Here is a 23,191-nt window from a genome sequence, read left to right on the forward strand (position 1 = left end):
ATCACAATTATTCTAGGCTAGAACTAATTTGCCACAAAGCGAAGGCAGCAAAAATCAATGTACACATAAATACTATTGACCTCAACCAGTCATTCAGCTATGGCGCTCCAGGGGTTGAGTTCATGGGCTTGCACGAAGAGACCAACACTGTCATGCAAATACATTTCATTCCTGGCCAGGTGAGTAGAATTCCATCTAAATTCTGTGCTTCATACATCAGATATGTTTTCAACTTTCTAGGGTCTGCTCTAGGGTTTCAGGGACTGAGATGGACTTCACCCACTAGCCCTCTGTAATGCGAAAACATGATAGATGCCATGATGTTTTTGGCAAAGGGATCCAAAACTACTGAACGTTTTAATTATTGTTCCCACTTTTGAGCACCTTGGCAAACTCTTGAGTGTGTAGATGTAATTGCAAAAGGAGGAGAGATGCCCACCTCCCCCAACAGCCTGCAGTTCCTTACCCAATTCCTCAATATCCAAGGGCAAAAGCTGGTTATGCCTCCTGTTTCAGCACTGATAAGAACCTAACATAAGAAGAGCCTGCTGAATTAGACCAGTGGCATCGCGAGCTGTGTGCAGGTGGCGTGTCGCTTGTTGGATCAACGTCTTAGCAGTGCTTATGACTTTGCCACCCGTGACCCTTATTTGGGCGCTGTATTGAATTACTAAAGGAAGCCTTTAAATAAACTTGCCATAGTGAAAGTTCTAATCCTGAGTCTGATGAGGGGGAGACTGGACAAACGAACCTTGAGAAGTCGTTTGTCATTTTAGTCACCCTTCAGGCTGCCATCTCCGTTCTGCAGCAGTCCTAGAATACAAGGGAAAAGAAAAACGATGTTTGACCATTGTTGGAGCCGGAAAACTGCTGTGCACAATTCAACAAGCATCCTTTGATAAATGCAATTATTGTATCATAAGCTTTTGTTGGCCAGAGTGTAGGTTCATGCAGCAATAAATGTGTTCTTTAAAGTACTATAGGACTCGGTTGTTTTCCCTACAATATACTTTAATAGACTCTGCCTCTACTATGTGGCACTGCTTGTAGATTGAAGATCGTTTTTGTGTTCATTTTAAAAACTGGATATACTTGAAGGAGCAAACATCTTGAGGGAGGAGAGCACATCAACTAGCCCTGCACTTAGCAGTCTCAAACTTGATTTTGGTTCTAGACCACTGGGAGTAGTCTGAATATATTTCAAGAATGCTGCTGTGTCACTCTTGCTCATAAACATAAGCCCCAAATCCAGCTGCGGGCAGACAGCTTTTAATTATGTTGGAGAGGATTTAGAATTGCTACCGCTTTGGCCTTTGTCCTGCATGCACTTTTATATAGAGAGATGGCTCTCCATGTAGGACAAATGGATGTGACTATAAAGGGACCCCTTCTACTTTATTAAGAAACATGCTGCAGGAGTAATTTCATAAAAGTTGTAACTCAGCAGGTTGACTCTCCCCAAAACTAATGTTTCAGAAGCACACTTTCATGAGTACAAACTCCCAATTATCCTGCAATGTTAGAAGAACCTTCAAATTATTTAAAAGGGTTTTGCCTCTAAGATTGGGAAGGAAAAGTTCTGTGTTGTGAGCATTTTTATTTTAGCAAGCTGCCTTACTCATTTGCCAAGCCTGGGCTGATCTTCATGCCTTAGTGGAACCACATAAAGAGAGAACATTTGGAATGAGCAATAACTCAGAATACTCATGGGAACTGTTACCTGCTGTACTAGGTGTAGCTTCAGCAGACAGTGCTTGGTTTTAAATACTTAAATATTGGCCAGGGTTGGGCTTGTAACAAATATTCTGGGGCACCACTCCTTTAGGATGAAGTCAGGTGAAAAGAATGCAAGGTGAGAAAGAGAGTCACAGAATAGGAGCCACTCGCTCCTAAACAGGGTGGGGATGTGTTTTTCACTCAGAGCTACAAGGAGTTCAAGTTATTAGCCCAGCAAAGCTGACAACTGAGCAGGTACTTCTCTGGGAAGTGAAGTGCAGAATTCTAACATGACAAAAGAGCACAGAAATGACCAGGTCTCTACATAGAGCACTTGACTCTGTGTTAAGTGAACAAAACAGAAAGAAAGGGCAGGACCAAGTGAAAGATTTTGGTGCTGCTTCAAGCACAGTATCCTCAGTACTCCCTCTCCCTGACCTAAGAGAAGCAAGACATGCAAACAGAGAATTCCCAAACTGCATCGGATCTGCTTCTTTACTCTGTGCAAAGGAGTGATGATGGTCTTGGGGCCCTGGCAGATGCCCGGCCTTGCCACTGCCTGGAGTTTGCTCTGGGGAACAGGAGGTTGATTTAAATAGCGGTCAAGGTGTCTGTGAGTCATGGAAAGTAGTGGCTGATTGTATTGTGGCTCAGGAAAGCCTTTACTCAAGTGGAGTTGGAGAGGTGCTAAAGGAGTGACTTAAATATAAGAGATGGAGGTAGTATTTCCAAGCATAGAGAATCAGCACAGATGAAGGCATAAAGATCCTGATTGGAGAGGGTGGAACAGGCCAATTGCTGGTGAAGTAGTGCATTACAAAGAGACTCATTCTCAACTAGAATAAGCAGTTAGGTATATTCAGGTTCATTTGATTTGTATGATTGTGATATTTACTGGAGCTGAAATTAGCCACCTCCCCTGTACTTCTCGTCAGTTCTCTTCTGCAAATTCTCACATCAAATATGTGCTGGATGCTCAGACAGAATTCACCATATCAGCATCTGAAACTGATTTTGCAGTAGCATCCAACATTCAGTTAAAAACATCCTCTTGAATGGACGAAAGCAGATACCAGTTGCAATTTGATGTCACACAGGGTTCTGAAGTAATATTTTAAATAATTTTATTTAAACAATATTTAAGCATACAACAATCTAAGAATATAACTTACCAGCATAAGATAATTTACAAAGTTACATAAAAACCTGAAACCTGTATGTCAAATGTCTGGATCTGATTTTGACATTAGAATCCAAACTGCAAAAATATTGAAGATTGTTTTGACATTTTGATTTTCTTGCAAGGTGCTGTCTTACCGTAGAGTTCCCCTCCATAAGGACCTTACCCTGTATAGGAGTTTAATATCTCCTGGTCCTGTGCTGAAATGGGCTACCTGTTTCTATTGATTTTCCCGCCAGGAGAGCCATGTTAGTCTCTTGAAGCAAAAAACCACCGGAGCTCTGTAGCATCAGTTTTGTGGTCTCATGCTCACTTTGTCAGATGTGTTTATTTCTACCAAATAGCTTATCTTCACGTTAATAGGACTACAGTAGTACAAACCCTTCTGACGGCTAAAACTTCATTCTTGATTGGTCATGTACTGTGGCTTAATAAACACAACTGCTGAATAATGTGCCTCTTGAAATGTTGCGGCACTCTGTACTACTTGAATGCTTGCTCATTCCTCCTTTTGTGTGTCTAATTTTCAGTGCCGCTTGTTGACATTGCTAGATGATAACAGCCTGCATTTATGGACCCTGAAACAGACCCACAGCAATATGTCTGAGCTGCAGGAAGAAAGACATTTCACACTCCGAGGGCCTCCTGGGTAACTGGGATACTTCTTTCTCCATCAGAAGTGGGCCAGGAGATGCATTCTGATAGACTTTTGTTTTGTTTTTATTGTTTGAGCAAATGCCTGCTTTTTTACTAGTTCTGTGTGCTCTGGGAAGCCTGTTTCTCATTTCTAAATTGGGAAGAAAGGTTGTATGCATGTGTGTTACATAACTTTCTACAAACTAAGGGTTTATTCAGAAGTAATATTCGCCAACCTTCATGTTGTGCAGGGATTAGGAGTGTAGACTTGTACTTTCCTCTGACTTAATGGAGCTAAGTTCTTCCATACATCTTTGAGCAAGCCACAGTTTGCTGTTACATCTGAACCAAGCAACTATAGTTTGGTTCAGTTAAGGGAAGGAGAGAATCTTGAGTGAGCAAAGAGCAAAGAGACGGCTGTTGTCTAAACTGGCCAGGGGTTTGTGTGCTACAGGCTTAGTGAAAGAGTTCAACACCATTGAATTTGTTTTGGGGGGGGGGGATTGCTGCAGATTTTGTTGCGCCAAGTGATTCGCTGGTTAGCTTAAAGTTTGAGTGTGCACTTATAAAATGTTTAGTACATTTTCCTGTTCATTTGTTTTGTCTTTAAACCCTGCTTAAAATATTCTATTGATTGCTTAAATCAGTGGTGTCCAAACTTTTTTCAAAGAGGGCCAGATTTGATGAAGTGAAGGGCCGTGAGGGATTTTACCCCAGAAAATAAACTGCCACTGGGGCTGGATTAAACCAACCAGTGGGCCAGATTAGGCCCCAAAAACGGACTTTGGACATGCCTGGCTTAAATTGTTTGTCCCTGTAGAGTTGTAGGACAGCTTACTAGCAAGTTTCTATTCCCACACTAATGGTATGCATTAGCCCTTTTTGTATCATATGTCCTCCCCCCTGCCCCTGCAGCTGAGAATTGTGGGTTGAGAATTTATACTTAAATATCTGGTGATGAATAATGATTTCCGAAGCCTTTACACACAGCTGTTGGATCAAGTATCTGCTTTGTATTACAGTATATATAAGCTGCCTGGGCAACTAATTTCACCCAGCTGTAATTTACCAGTATCTCTTTTCCCCTCCACTTACAGTTCTCCTCCAAGTGCTACCCAGGTAACAGCAATCCTCGCACACTCCTCGCAGGAACTTCTTTATCTTGGCACCGAGAGTGGTAATGTCTTTGTGGTGGAGATCCCATCCTTCAGAGTGCTAGAAGATCGGACCATCAGTCCAGATGTTGTGCTGCAATGGTAAAATGAGACGCTGGAGTTGCCCTATCTAGGGATGATTTCGGGGTGTTGTGTTACGCATGCGTTACGATGAGGGTAAAAATCCTGCAAGACCTTTGAAAACTGGTTATATTAACATATTAACCTGAAGTAGTAGTATTGGTGCCACCTCCGTGGTTGCTCTGGAAATGTATTCAAGTCCCTGCCTACATGGTCTGACTTGAACTCTTTCTTGTTCCTGGGACTTGTATGTCGTTCTGGTTACACGGCAGCTTCTTAATTCCAGTGTTATATGCTGGTTTGTTGGTGTGGATGAGCAGGTCTCTGTCCTGGCAGACTGAGCTTCACAGGTAACCAGGAGCTATAGTCAGCCCTGCCCCCCCAGTGGTTTGGGTGGGTTTTTTAAAATTTTCCGGTGGCGGTGGAAGGGGAGTATAAAAGTCCAAGTAAGGTTCAGAAGCTTGTCCCCCCCCCCCCTCAGTATTTTCAGGATTCAGCTTTCACCCTTTAATAATTTAAATGCAGTGGTACCTTGGTTTTCGAATGTCTCCGTTGACGAACATTTCAGAACTCGAACGCTGTAAACCCAGAAGTAAATGCTTCAGTTTTCGAACATGGCCTCGGAAGTTGAACATGTCACGTGGCTTCCGTATTGAGTTTTCCGTACTGAGGCTTCCATATTGAGTTTTCGGTTTTCAAATGTTTCAGAACTTGGACTGGCTTCCGGAACAGATTACTTTCGAAAACCGAGGTACCACTGTACATTAGTTGTGACTACCTTTTAAATACTTCATAATAACTGTGGTACCCTTCCCCAACCTAGTGCTGTCCAGATGTTGCGGGCTGCAACTCCCATAATCTCTGACCATTGGCAATACTGGCTAAGGCTGTTAGCAGTCTGGAGTTTGACACTGTCAGGAAAGTACCTGGTTGAGCTACAGCAATGTTGTCAGTATAAGTCAAATTGACACTTCCATCGCTTAAGGGAAAAAAAGAAGAGTGAATATAATTAATTGTAACAACAGTGACTCAGGACATGGGAAACAATTTCATTGACTGGAGATTTCGGTGCTTCTTTGGGAGAATCACAAGGAGCAAGCACTTGGTGGGAAATGGCATCAAGATCTTCTATGGGAAGCAGTTAATAAATGGAATAAAAAACAAATTATCAGAATGCAGTGGCAGATATAGAGCAGCATAGTTAGGATGGAGGCTATGAAGCTACAAGCAGGTGGTTTTAGCCAGGCTATTTTCCATGATGTCCAAATTGATCCCTGACAAAGGTGGAGAATTTCCAACTGTTTCCTTTCTATCCTTCCATATATTGGTGGCTTCATTGGCATTCATAATAGTTCATAACCTTTCCCCCCGCATTTCTTCACAGTGTGCCAGAGGAGTACCTCAACAGAAGGTCCCTTGAATTGGTGGAAGCCTTACGGGAACATCCCCAGAACCCCAATCAGATCTTGATTGGCTACAGCAAGGGCCTCATTGTCCTCTGGGACTTGATAAATAACAAAGCAACACACCATTTCCTTGGCAATCAGGTACTAATACCTTCTGGGGCTTTGAGTTGCAGCCAGGAAAGCTTTTCATTCCTGGAATATACAGCAAGGTGCAGGGAGAATTCCGTATAGGAAAACAGAACAGGAAAGCCTACTTGAGCAATTAATTATGTATTCTATGTAGCATGTTGTAATGGAGTCCTGGAACCATTTTTTAATGCAGATGTGGAAGAGACTAACCCAGGAGGTGGATGCTTAACCCTGTAGTTCATTTACACAAAGTCACCCTGAGCTGGCACAGATGAAGTTAGCCCCTGGGCTACGGATCTTCAGTCCTTAGAATAAGATTGCATCCATAACTCTGTATAAACTGCACATACCGCCCCTCTCCAAATCCAGTTCTATGTTTGGAATAAGCTTTAAGTCAGGCTTGCCAGAAGCCACCTTTTAGTTTCTGACCCTTCAGCCAGGGTACTGTAAGCGCAAGTTTTTCCTTTGTTCCCTCATAACGACGGCTAAGAAACTTACTTCCATTCTCTGAGACTTGCATGCAATCCCGTCCTCGTGATGGTCAGGTGGCCGAATTCTGTGACTAGCAGAACACACACGGTTCTTGGTGGGGTGTTTCTTCTGAATTGGACCGCAGTGGTGATTTTGAACTTTTGTTTGCTGTTTCTCCCTAGCAACTGGAAAACCTCTTCTGGCAGAGGAACGGCCACCAGATCATCAGCTGCCATTATGACGGGAGTTATGCCCAGTGGCCTGTCTCAAGTGATGATGGGCAGCCAGAGCCCCTGGAAAGCAAAGTGCCTTACGGTCAGTATGGGCGGGGGCTGGCAGTGCATGCCTTCGGAACCGTACATGATTTGACGTGTGTTCAGAGCAGCAAGTCTTTACAACATGGGACCCACCAAGCTGAATGCTGCCTCTTGAGGCTCAAACGTCTGAATTGTGCCTGCCTGAGGTGGCAAAAACAAGAGAATTGTTATATTGTAGCCTGCCGAAATCCATATGCCATAAAATATATTTTGTGTAGGCCTTAATTAGAGCACTGAATTGGAGCAGTGCCCTGGGTGGGTGGTGGCATCTGAGGACCAAAGTCTTGCTAAAGTGATGGTGGCTTTCCAGACTTTGGAATGCAGGAGCCAGTGGGAAATAGTTGGCTTTCTACTGTTAGGGGTGTCTTTAGTGAGTGACTGGTCTGTTTTTAGTACAAGTAGTTTCTCTATTGTTTGGTTCATAAGCAACCTTTATTATTCATGGTGCTTCTGATGGCACTGTCTGTGTGGATAGCAAGACGAGGTTGTCATGGTAAAGTTATGTAATGAACACTTTCTCTTTCATATGGGAAAATTAGGGGCGTGCTGCCATGCCGTGTCAGGTTAAATGATAAAACTAAAAGATTCTCCAGCTACTTTCAGTCGTGTGGATTTTTGACTAAAATAATTGTCTTGGATTTGAAATGGTTTTATATGTGCGGTTGTTTTTATATTTGTTTATTGCATTGTGAAATTGCTTTGTGGTGCTTCACAGGTAGCGATACATAAAGAAATAAAAAATTGACAACAATATAATAAAATAAGCATTTATTTAAAACATGGCATCTTCTTTAAAATCTGCCCTTCTAGGTCCTTTTCCTTGCAAGGCCATCTCCAAGATTTACTGGCAAACAACAAAGAATGGGTAGGTACTTTGGCAGATATTACAATGCTGCCCATTCTCCTAAGATTCTAGAGTGACCTTTTAGTAACAAGAGCTGAGCTGCTGCTTGCTAGAAATTCTGCAGCTGACTGAGGTGTCAGCAAAAGTCCTCTCTTTATAATCTGAACACTGAAAGCTGATCCACATAATGGAAGGGCAGTTAGAAATTGCCTGCTCTTTTCAATCCACTCAGAAATAATACTGTCATAGTTTTTTTTATATAAAAAAATTAGGATTTATATCTTACATTTTACCATTAATTCCTTCCTAGGTGGCTTACAAACAAATAATCCTAAAACAATAACATTCTATATCTGTAGCAATATAATTAAAAAGGAGATAAAAGCAAATAAAAGCAGCTAAAAAGCAAACACAGTAATAATAAATATTATGAGAAAACAGGTGGACTTCTTGAAACATCTAAAAAATGATGTATTTGGTTCTAAGTGATTCTGCTGAAGGAGACTCTTCCACAGTTTGGGTGCCACAATGGAGAAGGCCCTCACTCCGCTGACCACGGTTCTGACTTTTTGAAAGAGGGAAGGGGGCACACAGAGAAAGGTGCTTGACAATGTTAATTGATGGGTAGTGAAAGCTGGCCTTGAGATCCTGTGCCCAGGCCACTTAGGACTTTAAAGCAGCAAATTTGTGCTTCTCTGATTGCTGGAGACTTAAGAGAAATTCTAAAGATTCAGGGGAATGCATTTTGCCACAAGAGAGAATTATTCTGTCTCTGCAGTGGTTTGGTTAGCTTGTAGCATGAAATGCTTTTAAGTTGGAGGAAGGTACCTAAATTGTATATCTGTTACATTTTCTTTTTCTCTAAGGCTTCCTTACATTATATTTCAAGGAGGGATGCCACGCGCCAGCTATGGTGACAGGCATAGCATTTCTGTCGTTTATGGCAATCAGCAAACTGCCTTTGACTTTACATCGCGAGTGATAGACTTCTTTGTTATTGCCAACGCAGATCCACTTGCAGGTATGTGGCGGATTTTGATTTCTTGGGGAGCTTTAGTTGGAACTACATTTTACTTTGAGGGTTCAGATTCTGGGTGTTGCTTGGAGTTGAAATACCCAATGTGTTATTATTAGCGCCCAGATTTGGGTGATCATTGTGGAATACTAGTTGTGTGTTGGATTTTTTTGTTTTACAGTATTTTATTTTTTGGTAAGCTAGTAAACAGAATGATGTTTTGTATTTATAGGCTCCATCTTTTGGGAGCTAAAAATGTAAAGCATTTTGATAGAAATATAGAGAACCTTGATAGCAATTACAGCTTTCAGCTGTGAGAATGATCATTGGAAATCTTTCATGGGGGTAGGATGCTGTTTCATATTGCTAAATCAAGTAGATATTACTGAACTTCAACCCGCATCATCACTGACCATAAGCCATGCTAAATGCAGCTTATTTGTTTAAGAGTTTTTATACCTCTTGGCTAACAACACAGCATACAGTATAATTTAAGCAGGAATATAAAACAGGTGTAAAACCATATATCCATTATAAACACAGCAACTCTAAGTCTAAACTCCAACCAGCACCAGCACCATAAGTTGGAAGTTCGGCAACATCTAGAGGACCACAGATTACCCACTATTACACTAGAGATTCTTCATATTTTGCATCTGCAGTGCTGCCCTTAATTACTCTCTGAGACGTGTATCAATTTCTTGAAAGTATTTATACACTGCTATGAAAAGTGCTCAGTGTGGTTTATTGTAAAATCCATTAAACAATAGAACAGCGGCATTAAAAGTCAGCACAAAGCTCAACTAAACAGATTGGGACAAACGGCTGGCATCCATAGCAAACACTTCAGTAAACAGGTAAGTTTTCCACGTGTGCTGAAACTGCATCACTGTAGGCATATGACTCATTTAGTTTTACAAACACATGGCTATTAGTGAGAAGGAAGTCAGCCCAGTTCTCATTGTCTATGAAAACAGACTTTTAAGGTGAAAGGACAATATTTTACCTTCCCACCACAGTGGTACCTGTTTATCTACTTGCACTGGTGTACTTCTGAACTGCTAGGTCATGGGGATTCGAACCGCCGACCTTCTGAATGGCAAGCCTAAGATTGCTTTTGGGCAAGAGGAGTGGTGTTAGGTGGAGTTCCTCAGCATTTTGGGTTTGAGTGATTGTCTCCCAACTTGTTGTTGCACAGCTGTTCATACAGGCCACGTGTGCAACAGGGCATACAGGAACTGAAGAAGGAAGTGCTACAACTGCTGCAGGCTTAGCCCAGGAAGTCGTTCAGTCATCTGAGGTTCCTGTGGTTGGCCAGCTTCCCTGTAACTGACCGCTTAAGCCTAATGGGAATCTGCCTTGGCTCACCTCACATGCTCCTTCCTTCGCTCAACAGAGTGTGAGAGTGGGCCACGCATTGTGCACCAAATCCACTTAGGTTAATGTGTAATGCTTATGTAATGGCTCTGGTGGTGTTGGGAAGCTATTATTTCACTTACCGAGTGTCCGTGCTGTGGGCAAGATGCTTTCAGAGCTGATCATTTGGGGTGACTTCTTACAATGCGTTATGTAACTGGAGAGGTGGAGTACAGAAATGCTTTGTATCGTGTCAGTTGTGTGTAAATGGCTGCTTTTCCTGTCCTCTTCATAACACAAGAGCAGGGCTTCTATCTTTTCCAGTAAGTGGGGCTGGAAGGGCAGAAAGCAGTCTTTTTTTGCAATTGGTTTGCTACTATAGCTGGAGTACAATGTATGCCTGCTGTCTCTGCCTCGGTACTAAATGCACCATTAGAAACGACTCTCTGAGATTGCTTTGTGCTACTACTTGGCAACTTCCAATGAAAAGGATACACGATCAACTATGCTCAGCAAAGATGACTTTGCTAGCAACATTAACTTTCAAAGCACTTGGTGCTTGGAAATTTTGCAAATAAGGGGTTCCAAATAAGTTGTCTTAAGCTTTTCTCCCTCCCTAGCAGTTCGAAAGCACGTCAAAGTGCAAGTAGATAAATAGGTACCGCTCCGGCGGGAAGCCAAACGGCATTTCCGTGCGCTGCTCTGGTTCGCCAGAAGCGGCTAAGTCATGCTGGCCACATGACCCAGAAGTAGTACGCCGGCTCCCTCAGCCAATAAAGCTGTCTAGAGTTGTCCGTGACTGGACCTAATGGTCAGGGGTACCTTTACCTTATGCTGAAATGTGAAAACTCTGGGCAGTATCCAACTAATTCGTTCTGTCAGCACAAGGGTTTCTGCTTGCATAGTGGAACACCGCCCCCCCTCATGGACCCCCTAAATCTGTTATGGGTTTTCCCCCAACCCTCCAGAGCAGATTTGCAGCAGGTGTGAGATGCACATGGGGGAGGGGGAAGTTCCTTTGTGCAAGTGGAATTCCTTCTGCTGATAGAACAAATTAGTTGGGTTCTGCCCTCCCACAAACCCCCATAGCTTAATGTTCCATAGAAAACAAAAGGCTAGCATGTATAATAAATAAAGAGACACTTGATTAGTATACCTGGCATCCCCATATTATTTGATTATTCACACATTCCAGCCCTATATGATGGATCGCAGTATCTATGGGCAGTGTAGAAATTGTCAGTGGCAACAGATGCTGAAGAACCTTTCTTTAAAAGGAACAGGGTGTTCAGCTCTTTACAAAGGCTCTCTCCTGATTAGAGAGTCATTTGTATGTTTACTCAGAAGCAAGTCCCGCTGTTTTCAATGGTGCTTGCTTCCAAAATAAGTGTGTGTAGGATTTCAGTTTTAGTCTGTTACCCGTATGAGTGGTGCCTGTTCATTGATTGGCTAAATTTGCTTAAGCAACACATAAGCAACACATTTCAAGCAAATTGCACCCTTCTGTTGGACTGTGCCTGCTCTGCAATATAGGTGCATACATCAAAAGAGACATTCTGTCCTATGTCCTTTTCTTAACATAGTGGTTCATACCTCTGTTAATGTATATAATCTGCTGTGAGGTACCGTATTTTTTGCACCATAACACTCACTTTTTTCCTCCTAGAAAGCAAGGGGAAGTGTCTGTGCGTGTTATGGAGGGAATGCCTACGGGTGGCGGGGGGGATCTGCTGCAGTCGTGAGCAGAGGATCCATGGTTCCCCTTCCTTCCCTCCTCCGTGGCTCACTTTGAAACAGCAAAGCGGAGAAGAGCCGCTGAGTGGGGAGGAGAGAGGGACAGAGAGCCTGCTTCTTTAAAGGAGCAAAGTGGGAGAGGAGAGGAGCCGCTTACACGAGTGTAAGCGGCTCCTGTCCGGTTGGTTCCTTTAAAGCAAGCAGGCTCTCTGTCCCTCTCTCCTCCCCACTCAGCTCGCTACATAGCAGCAAAGTTTTTCAGCTCGCTAAGCCGGGGATGAGCGGGGAGGAAGGAGAAAAGCAGAGCCTGCTTGCTTTAAAGGAGCAAAGTGGGAGAGGAGAGGAGCCCTCTTCTTCATTATTAGCAGCATCCTTCTCCACCCACCCCACACGTGCTCCTTCTCCCCTTAAACCCCTCTTCTGCATTATTAGCAGCATCCTTCTCCACCTACCCCACACGTGCTCCTTCTCCCCTTAAACCCCTCTTCTGCATTATTAGCAGCATCCTTCTCCACCCACCCCACGCGTGCTTCTTGTCCCTTGAGTGCTATTCCTTCCCTCCCCACTTAAAACGTAGTTACAAAGCACGGATCCACATGGATCCTCAGGATTTTTGCATTGGGCTACTCCAAACTCACTGTCAGATCACATGTCTGTGGCCACAGCATGAACCACAAAAATCATACATCCACTGTTTGGTTTAGAATATTTTTTTTCTTGTTTTCCTCCTGTAAAAACTATGTGCGTGTTATGGTCGGGTGTGTGTTATAGAGCGAAAAATACGGTAATTGGGACCATTTTTTTAAAGTCTTATCAGAAGATATTAGTTGCTTTAAGTTTAAAACATGCAGTCCTACTCCCTTAAAACCTACATGCGGTTTTAAAATGACAAATACTGAAATGATAAAACATAAAGGGAAGTTGTTTAGGGAAGTTTTTTATGTTTGATGTTTTATCATGTTTTTAGTATTCTGTTGGGAGCCGCCCAGAGTGGCGGGGGAAACCCAGCCAGATGGGCGGGGTATAAATAATAAATTATTATTAAAGGGACATTTAGGAGGAGGCTTTTTGTTTCGTTTCAAGGAACAGCCTTCTGGAAGCACAACACACCCAACAGTATGCATTAACTCGGTGCAGACAAGCGCTTGCTGAATTGCCTCTATCCCTTTTAAATTACTGTAATACTTCAATTAGTTTAAAATCCACCGGTAGCCCCACCCCTGGGGAAGGTGCCATCCAGAACATGCAGTTGGGCAAATCTCCAGGGCCAGATGGCTTAACCTCAAAATATTATAGATCCTTGAAGGACTGGATAATTCAACCACTAAAGGAGGTTTGTAATGAAATTTTGGAGGGGAAAAAAGCGCCAGAGTCGTGGAAGGAAGTTTATATTACACTAATACCGAAAAATGAGTCTGAAAAGACACAACTCAAGAACTACCGCCCCATATCCCTGCTTAATGTGGATTATAAAATTTTTGCAGATATTTTGGCTAAAAGGTTAAAAAAAGTATTAGTGGAGGAGATTCATAAAGACCAAGCTGGCTTTCTCCCGGGTAGACACTTGTCTGACAACACGAGGAATATAATCAACATTTTGGAGAAGTTGCAAGTGAATATTAATACTAAAGCAGTTTTAATTTTTGTAGATGTGGAGAAAGCCTTTGACAATATTTCTTGGAGTTTCATGAAGAAAAATCTTCAGGGGATGGGGGTTGGTCAAGGGTTTGAAAATGGTATAAGTGCAATTTATTCAGAACAAAAGGCTAAACTAATAGTTAACAATGTGGTGACAGAGGAATTTAAGATAGAGAAAGGGACACGACAAGGCTGCCCAACTTCCCCATTGCTTTTTATTTCGGTCCTGGAGGTTCTGCTAAATATGATCAGAAGGGACCGTCTGATCAAAGGTATATAGGTCGGAGCCAAACAGTACAAATTGAAAGCTTTTGCAGATGATTTAGTATTGACGTTACAGGAGCCAGAATCTAGTACTAAAAGAGTATTAGAATTGATTCAGGAATTTGGTCATGTGGCAGGATTTAAGTTGAACAAGTTAAAAACTAAGGTGCTTGAGAAAAATTTAACACCGATTGAGAAAGAGAGGTTTCAGAAGGAGACAGGTTTAACACTGGCTAAGAAAGTAAAATACCTGGGGGTTAATATGACCACTTAGAACTTAAACCTATTTAAAGACAATTATGAGAAATGTTGGTCAGAAGTGAAAAAGGATCTAGAGATATGGTCAAACTTGAAGCTTTCCTTGTTAGGTCGAATTGCTGTTATAAAGATGAATGTATTGCCAAGAATGTTATTTTTGTTTCAATCATTGCAAATCTTGGACAAAATGGACTGTTTCAAGAAGTGGCAGAGAGACATTTCTAGATTTGTTTGGCAGGGCAAGAAGCCCAGAATAAAATTTAAAATATTAACTGATGAAAAGGAAAGAGGTGGATTTGCCCTGCCAGACCTTAAACTTTATTATGAATCAGCAGCTTTTTGCTGGTTGAAAGAATGGCTGCTTCTTGAAAACACTGACATTCTGGATCTAGAAGGTTTTAACAATGTATTTGGATGGCATGCATATCTGTGGTATGATAAGGTCAAAGCACATAAAGCATTTAAAAACCATATTATCAGGAAAGCACTGTTTTATGTTTGGATAAGATACAAGGATTTATTGGAAAATAAAACCCCAAGGTGGCTGTCACCGATGGAAGCGAAAGCTCTGAAAAAGCTCAATATGGAGGCCAAATGGCCGAAATATTGGGAAATTTTGGAACAAGATGGAGATAGACTGAAATTACAGAGTTTTGAAAAATTAAAAAACAAAGTGCGAGACTGGCTTCATTATTATCAGATAATGGAGGCATATAATTTGGACAAGAAAATTGGCTTCCAGGTGGAAAAATCAAAATTGGAAACAGAACTGTTAGAACCCAAAACTAAGAATTTGTCAAGAATGTATAACTTGCTGTTGAAATGGAATACTCAGGATGAAACGGTGAAATCTGCTATGATTAAATGGGCACAAGATGTTGGAGATAACATAATGATGGCTGACTGGGAACAGTTATGGACCACGGGTATGAAGTTTACGGCATGTAATGCCTTAAGAGAGAATATTATGAAAATGATATACAGGTGGTACATGACACCAGTCAAGCTTGCAAAAATCTATCACTTGCCCGATAATAAATGTTGGAAATGTAAAGAAACTGAAGGTACACTCTTTCACCTTTGGTGGACGTGCCCAAGGATTAAGGCTTTCTGGGAGATGATCTATAATGAATTGAAAAAGGTATTTAAATATACCTTCTTGAAGAAACCAGAGGCCTTTCTCCTGGGCATAGTCGGCCAACTGGTGCCAAAGAAGGACAGAACTTTTTTTATGTATGCCACAACAGCAGCAAGAATACTCATTGCAAAGTATTGGAAGACACAAGATCTACCCACTCTGGAAGAATGGCAGATGAAGGTGATGGACTATATGGAACTGGCGGAAATGACTGGCAGAATCCGAGACCAGGGAGAAGAGTCGGTGGAAGAAGATTGGAAGAAATTTAAAGCCTATTTACAGAAATATTGTAAAATTAATGAATGTTAGAATGATGTTGGATAGAAAGTAAGTGGTTTCTAGCTGTAATACTATAAGGGAATATGAAAAATGGATTACTAACAGGTAAAAATTTAACGTTACAATACTTTAAGATTAAAGACTTGGATAAACAAAGAGGGGAAGGATTTGCTGAACCAACAAACCGAACTGGAATACAAAAAAGGGAGGCATGAGGAGGTCCGGGAAATAAGCTAATGAAAAATAAGTAATGGAAAGATTGAGTTGTTTTTAACTATTTTTATTTTGTATTTTTCTTTTTTTTTCTTTTTATTTTGTAATATTTTGAAAATTTCAATAAATATCTTATAAAAAATAAATAAATAATAAAATCCACCGTGACGTCGTCTTTTTGTTGCAAAGGTGCTGTGCATCTCCATGTTGGAGGAGCCACCTTTTGCCAAGTTCATTTATAACGGAAAACAATACGACATGTGATTCTGTGACACATTGTGCATTTTGCTTTCCAAAAGCAGAGCAGTGATGAGTTTCTGGAGCTGCCTTCAGAAGCGGCTTTCTGTTTGTAATGAAATTCTTCTTGTTCTCAAACGGATCAACCGCTCTCAGAACCAGCAACGCTGCTACATTTTAAGCAGCTTACTTTGCTGGGATTGGCCTAAGTTCCTAGAAATGGTCTAACATACCACTAACTGGGTCACTGCTGAGCATGCACAATGCAGCCTGTCTTTTACCCGTTAAAGGATGGCAGGTGAAAAGAGTCACATAGCCCACCTGCTTGCATCGGGTCCTTGATTTCCAGTTCTCGGTCATTTCACGTGACATTTTTTACTCCATAGATAATCTTGGATAAAGCACATAAATAGCCTATTAGGGGTGTTGGCGATTGCACCACAGGAACTTGGATTGGGCAGAAAAATAAAACTTGCTCTTCAGAGACGTGCACTTTGTTGTTGTTTTTGAAGAATTTATACCCTGCCCTTCAGCAGGTTTCCAGGCAACTTTCAAAGTGAACATTTCAATACAGTGAAGATGAAAGCAGACATGGAAACACCGTAATATAAAAGAGCAGCATAAAGGAAGCGGGAGTAAAAACAAAAATTCAAAGCAGCTTAAAAACAAAGCACAGATGATTGCAGGGTGGGGAGCCCATCAGCTAAGTTTGACACAGAGTAAAACCCACTGGAATTAATAAACATGCCTAAGTTAATGAATTTCAATGGCTCTACTCTGCGTAAAGCTTTTGAAACTACTTTTTTGACTGGGAAAATAAAATATTTTTGCCTACTGCCAAAAAGACACCAGATTAAGCTCTAGTCGGGCTTCCCTTCAGAGCCAGATTTAGGGCAGTGCGGTTGGTTCCCTCGCACTGGGCACCAAGCCGAGGGGTGTGCTGTAACTATGATGCAGTGCATGCGCAGAATGGAAGGCGAAAGGTAGGGACACCGAATTTTGGTCTCACACAGTGCACTACTGAAATTTGAAAGACCAAAGTCCACCTTTGCTCCCTTGAAGAGAGTATTCTGCAATTGGAGTGAACCACTGAGCAGAGCAGTCTGTTTCCCGCTTCATGTGGCCGCACATGAAAGCAAATTGTTCTGGTGAAGGGCTTTGAAGCCGAAATCAACACTTTCACTTGAGCCCTGGAACAAATGGGGGAGACGGTGCAATTGACGAAACCACAGGCGTAATGTGCTTTTGAAAATATTTTATTTTATATGTTCTTAATCCGTTTAAAATGTTTTACATACGTGTCTTCTTTCTTTTTTTTAAATTGTATTGTTTTGCTGCTTGGTTATTTGCCTCCATTGGGAGAAAGGAAAAGATAGAAATTCAATAAATAAAATGTATATAGTACCATCTTTATATTTTCTTTTTTGCCAGGGGCAGGTCTGACTGGTTTCTTTTCCGGGGGATGTGCGGTCTAAGCTAGACCCATGGAAGCAATGGAGGAAGGATGAAAATAGAGACAAGGGTAGAGAAGGGGAGGAATTGTGTGATTATTTCAAGATCCATAATGTAACTAATATTGCTGAGCCACAAGCCTAGATAAACCATGCTGCTTATTTGTGTCCACTGATGAAAGTACTTCACGATCATTTTCTCCCTGCTGCCTCTCCCCCAGTGAAATGATGGCTATTTATTGATTCCTTTTCCTGCAGAATTTGATGACCCATCTGCCATGGTGGTGCTAGCAGAGGAAGAGCTAGTAGTCATAGACTTGATGTCTCCAGGCTGGCCATCGGTCCAACCCCCGTACCTGGCATCTCTTCACTGTTCAGCCATCACATGTTCCCACCATGTCTCCAACATCCCTCTCAAGTTATGGGAAAGGATCATCAGTGCCGGGAGTAAACAGAACTCCCAGTTCTCTAATATGGTATGACTTGCATGCATGAACGTTGGAACGGAATGAACGAGTCCCTTTCATATTAATACTGGATTTCACACTGCATCTGAAGTCCCGCTTGAGAGATAGAAGGCACAAGCAAAGGATGAGGCCGTTTCAGCGATGTAATCTTGCATTCCAGCCTGAGTACTCAAAGATAATTATGGCCCCCAGACCCAAATCTGCTTGCTTATCTCATTTATTGCATTTATATCCTGCTTATCCCTCCAAGAAGATCAGATTGGCATATGTGGCTCTTCTCCCCTATTATCTTTGTAATGAACTCTGTGAGATAAGTTAGGCTGTGAGAGACTAGCCTAAGGTCACCCGGTGAGCTTTCATGACTGGGTGGGAATTTGAACCTGATCGCCCAGGTCCCAGCTCAGCACGCTAACCATTACACCACACTGGCGCTCTTGTCCTGGGGCACTCTAGGAATAATGCATTTTTTAAGGTCTCTGCCTTCCTTGGGGAGCAAGGCCTTCTATGTTCACTGACTCTAGAGGTTCTGGGGTGCTCCAGTGAGATCTTGCAGGTCTTTCCAAGTTCCCATGACATCTTGCACAGGGGCATCTCAGACCTGGTGCGTGGAGAGGGCCTTGCTTCCCAAGCAAGACAGAGAGCTTAAATGCTCTTTTCGTGCTAGGAAAATGCACCACAAAAAGCGCTCTGCTTTGCTTGCTTTTAATTTGCGGGATTGCAATCAGCGGCCTTCAACAGCATATGGTTGAAATTGCTGAAGTGTTAAACACGTGTAGGATGCAATGTTAAAGGTAAAGGGACCCCTGACCATTAGGTCCAGTTGTGGCCGACTCTGGGGTTGCAGCGCTCATCTCGCTTTATTAGCCGAGGGAGCCGGCGTACAGCTTCCGGGTCATGTGGCCAGCATGACTAAGCCGCTTCTGGCGAACCAGAGCAGCACACAGAAACGCCGTTTACCTTCCCGCCGGAGCGGTACCTATTTATCTACTTGCACTTTGACGTGCTTCCAAACTGCTAGGTGGGCAGGAAGGATGCAATGTACTACACAAGAAAACATGCTGAATTATATTGTTAGTTTGCCTGCGCAACTTGTCACAGAATTCAGAAATTTAATAACTTTAATTTGGGGGTGTTTGTGGCTCAGGGACTGAGGATCTGTTTTGCATGCAGAAGTTCCTAGGTTCAGTCTTGGGCATCTCTTCTCCGAAACCCTGAGAGCCACTGCCAGGCAGTGCAGCTAGAAGAACCAATCTTCTGACCTCTGTTTTAAGGCAGCTTCTGTGCACCCCACCCTAATCTAGAATTCTGTTGCAAAGGACTCTGGCTCTGAGCTCACATCTAGATGCAGACAAGCAAATTTTACACGTTTTGTACACTGCTGAGAGATCAGAACACTTGAAGACAATATTCTGCACCCTGACAAAGTTGTAGTTGCTGTGGGTTCGGTTTCAGAAAGCCCCAATAGTTACAGTTTGCAAATATTTACAAGCTTTCTGCAGCAGCAGCTGCTTACAGAAAAAAAATGTAGGTTAATGGATTCCTCCCCATCTTATATTAAACCTTAGCATAAGGAAATTGGCTAGTAAAACCTTAAGAATTAATCCAAACAAAGCTTAATCTGCATAGATTTGGTGTTCAATGCTTTCCTGCTCCCTCTGTGTCTTCATTGCTTATGTACTTCCAACTTTGCATCCATTCTGTCCCAATTTCTGTTTCCCTAGCAATGGCCAATTAATGGAGGCACCAGCAAGGCTCCAGATCCTCCTCAGAGAGACTTGCTGCTTACTGGGTAGGTATGAAAACAGACGTATTTCCTCTGGTTACCATTCTGGAGCTTCTGACCTCACCTTTTGTTTCCACCTCTGCTTAGTCAGTCCAATACAGCATGTGAAGATCATCATTTGTGCAACAGCCGTTAAAGTGATTACCATTTTGAACTTGGGTATTTAACACTTCAATGGTAATGAACTCTTCTGAAGGCAGAAAGTTCCAAAACAATTACCTGTTTGTGTGCGTAGATGTGAATAAAAAGTCTCACATCAAGTGGATGGGATGGAACAATCGTTTCGTTTTGCCCCTCCATATGTCTTTCTCTGTACGCTAAATAGGGCTTCGTTGTTGCTTTTCATCTGGAATTTAAAATATATGTATCCTTAATACTCCTGCAAGGACGAAAGAGGTTTCCTGTCAAGATCCCTGATAAGATTCTCCCAATTAATGGTCCAGGCATCCTGCCAGCCATGCTAAAAGGATAACATTAGTATACAGGAGCTAGAATACTCAGTGTCCCTGAGAACCGAATGTACTGATGTTGTGGAGAGAGGATTGAACGTAAGAGCCCGTCACCAGACTTCGTAAAACCCAGTGGGATACAAGCTAATTTCTGGAATGTCGCTTGGTGTATTTCAAGCAGCAGTGATGCAGGGGGAGAATTCACGTTGATTCACCCAAGCAAGTTTGGTGCCTCAAGTGCCGCAGCATAATGATCTGTGTTACTTATTTAACACTTTGTATACCACACCGCAAGTTAACGTGGTTTTACAGTTTTGGAATAATGGCTGAGGATGTAAGAGGCATGATACAATAGAGAACAGAGGTGCCAGGTTGCCCCGCAAATTGATGGAGGAGACAGAGTGTTCTGGAGGAGCCAGCCACTGGAACTTCGACACACAAGTCGTCGGACATTGTGTGCAGGGCCACCTCAAGATTGAGGGGGCCTGTTCCCCTTAAAACAAATACTGAGGGAACCGAGGTGTCTTCGCCCCCCACCCCAGTTGATGCACCTGATAGGGAAATGGTAGGAGGAGGGGGGAAAGCCAGGTCAGGTGCCAGCTGTTTAAAACTGTTAAAGAAAGACCAGGCAGAAAGGTCACCACAGGAGATTGCTTGAGCAGAGGGGAGGAGCCCAAATGGCAGCTGGTCCCAGCTGAGCTGATGGAGTGGTCCTTGCTGTCGACTGGCCACTGATGGGAGACAACATGGATCTAATTTGGCTGCTGCGAACGCATTTCTGTGTACGCCCATCAGATTATTCCTGTCAAGATTTATTTTAAATGCTTACTGCAATTTATGTTCCTTAAGTTGACTTCACTAAGCTGGACCTAACAAGAGCCTTTTTAGAGCGATAGCCACAAGGAACTAAATCTCTTTCAGCCTGACAAAAATATTAATAGCTTAAGTTTGTGTGGAAACATATATGGAGAGCAGTTAACTGCCTTGGGTGGTAGTCTTCAAAAAAGTCAGGAACTTCAGGAAAGTCCAGTAGTTAGTAGTAGTTGTCGTTGTAGTAGTAATAATAAGAATAACAATATTTATTTATACATACATACATACATACATACATACCCCACTCATATGGCTGGGTTTCCCCAGCCACTCTGGGCGGCTCCCAAACAGAATATTAAAAGCACGATAAAACATCAAAAATTAAAAACTTCTCTAAACAGGGCTGCCTTCGGGTATCTTCTAAAAGTCTAGGCTTCCCCGGTGGGCTTGGAAGCAGTGGCAGGCAAGCTTCCCCGAAAGACCCTTTGCCCACCATTGCAGACATTTCCTTGCAATGTGCAGACACAGGGGTGTGGTTCTGGGTATATAGTTTTCCTTTGTACTGGGCCGCAGTGAGGTTCTGCATGTGTGAGTTGGCTATTCACTCCACCAGAATCCCCTTTGGTGTGCATCAGTTCTCCAGCAGTCAAGTCAGCGTAGAAAGGGGATCACGAAGGAGGAAAGTTTTGTAGCCGCCTGGGCTATCTGTATTTAAACAATTAGCCCAAAAGGATTTCAGTGGCTCATGTGGCAAATGTTCAGTGTGTTCACTTACCTGGAAAGTAAGCCATGCTGCTGGTGTAATCTGCTTGCCCCCTTCATTTCTCCCCCCCCCCCCAAATCAGGCATGAGGATGGCACAGTACGATTCTGGAACGCATCCGGCGTTTGTCTGAACCTCCTGTATAAGCTGAGCACGGTGAGGGTGTTCCTCACGGATGCTGATCCCAATGACAATCTGAACCAGATGGGGGAGGACGAATGGCCTCCGCTGCGCAAGGTGAGGAGTCCGTGGCCCAGCTTAAACCTTCCGAAGCCAAGGCCTGATGAACTGAGCAGCAGAGAAGCTGCCCCGCAGAAAACCTTGCTTTGTGTTGATATGGTATTTTCTTTCTTGCCTGTCTGCCCTGCTAGGTTGGCTCCTTTGACCCTTACAGCGATGACCCCAGACTTGGGATCCAGAAGATCTTCTTGTGCAAATACAGTAGCTACTTGGCCGTGGCAGGAACAGCAGGGCAGGTACTGAAATGCACTTGGATAGGTTTTTGGGCACACTGCATCCAATAGCACAGACCTTACTTTATCTTTTGCCCCCATCAATTGGGAAATGCAGGAGTTTGAACTTCCCTGCATGTTATGCCCTGTGTTCTACATAAACTTTTCTCCCAATCCTAGTGATCTGCAGAGTGTAGGAAGCATTCTGTACATGTTCAGATACCGTCATGTGCAAATTTCTCCACGTGTATTTTGTACCATCTTCACCTTTGTAACTGCCAGCTGTGCAGCCGATCACTAGTTAAGCTGTTGTTCTGGCTTGTTCATCTTTGGGTTTTCAATTTGAATTTGTTCGCTCTCTAAATCATTGTGTTTCTTGGCCAGCTGGATCCTGGTAGTAGTATATATAGTAGGAATGTGTGTATATATGTCTGTATATGCGGCAATGTCTGTAGGGAAGATTAAGTCGCTAAGTTGATACTAGGCGAACCATTCCACTAGTCAGTGGACTGTGTTGACAATGCAAACTTTCTGGGCTAGTTTCCAGCTTGCAACTTAATTTTTTTCTATCTCTGCTCTTTAATTCCCTGTCAGAGAGCATCAAGGAGAATCCTTAGTTTTGAATTACTGATTTGGGATAGAGTGGCCCTTTCCATGGAAGACATTTTGACAATTCCTGCCTCAACACCACTGGCCTATTGAAAGCCTTTGTTGCTGTTTAGACTGTGGAAGGCCAGGGCATAGACAGGGTTCACAGATGCTCTGCCCCATATAATTGGATAAAGAAGTTCATCTATGTCAACTGGGGGGGGGGGTATGGGGACAAATATGCATGTCTTCTCCTGTGAAATGCAAAGCTTTTCAAAGAGCCTTAATTCAGGTTAGAAGATAGTTACAACTTGCTCTTGGGCTCTCAGCTGTGACGCACCCACTCCTCTTCTTTTTGGC

General features: G+C 42.7%; 2 protein-coding genes across 4 annotated transcripts in view; both read left to right on the forward strand.

Annotated features, from left to right (window-relative positions):
- Positions 1-23,191, forward strand: part of LOC308470549 (melanin-concentrating hormone receptor 1-like) — a 146,776-nt gene that overhangs the window by 111,642 nt on the left and 11,943 nt on the right. The window lies entirely within an intron of this gene.
- The window catches only part of LLGL2 (LLGL scribble cell polarity complex component 2), a 68,146-nt gene that overhangs the window by 28,163 nt on the left and 16,792 nt on the right, over positions 1-23,191 (forward strand). For all 3 annotated transcript variants that reach the window (XM_080993633.1, XM_080993634.1, XM_080993635.1), the window contains exons 4-14: positions 98-179; positions 3,427-3,545; positions 4,630-4,788; positions 6,152-6,314; positions 6,956-7,088; positions 7,901-7,955; positions 8,801-8,955; positions 17,776-17,993; positions 19,706-19,773; positions 21,875-22,028; positions 22,163-22,267. In XM_080993633.1, coding sequence (XP_080849759.1) covers positions 98-179; positions 3,427-3,545; positions 4,630-4,788; positions 6,152-6,314; positions 6,956-7,088; positions 7,901-7,955; positions 8,801-8,955; positions 17,776-17,993; positions 19,706-19,773; positions 21,875-22,028; positions 22,163-22,267 — 1,411 coding nt within the window. The remainder of the gene's footprint in view (positions 1-97; positions 180-3,426; positions 3,546-4,629; positions 4,789-6,151; positions 6,315-6,955; positions 7,089-7,900; positions 7,956-8,800; positions 8,956-17,775; positions 17,994-19,705; positions 19,774-21,874; positions 22,029-22,162; positions 22,268-23,191) is intronic.

Source organism: Podarcis pityusensis (genome assembly GCF_964106645.2).
Source record: "Podarcis pityusensis genome assembly, chromosome: 2".
Classification (NCBI taxonomy): Eukaryota; Metazoa; Chordata; class Lepidosauria; order Squamata; family Lacertidae; genus Podarcis; species Podarcis pityusensis.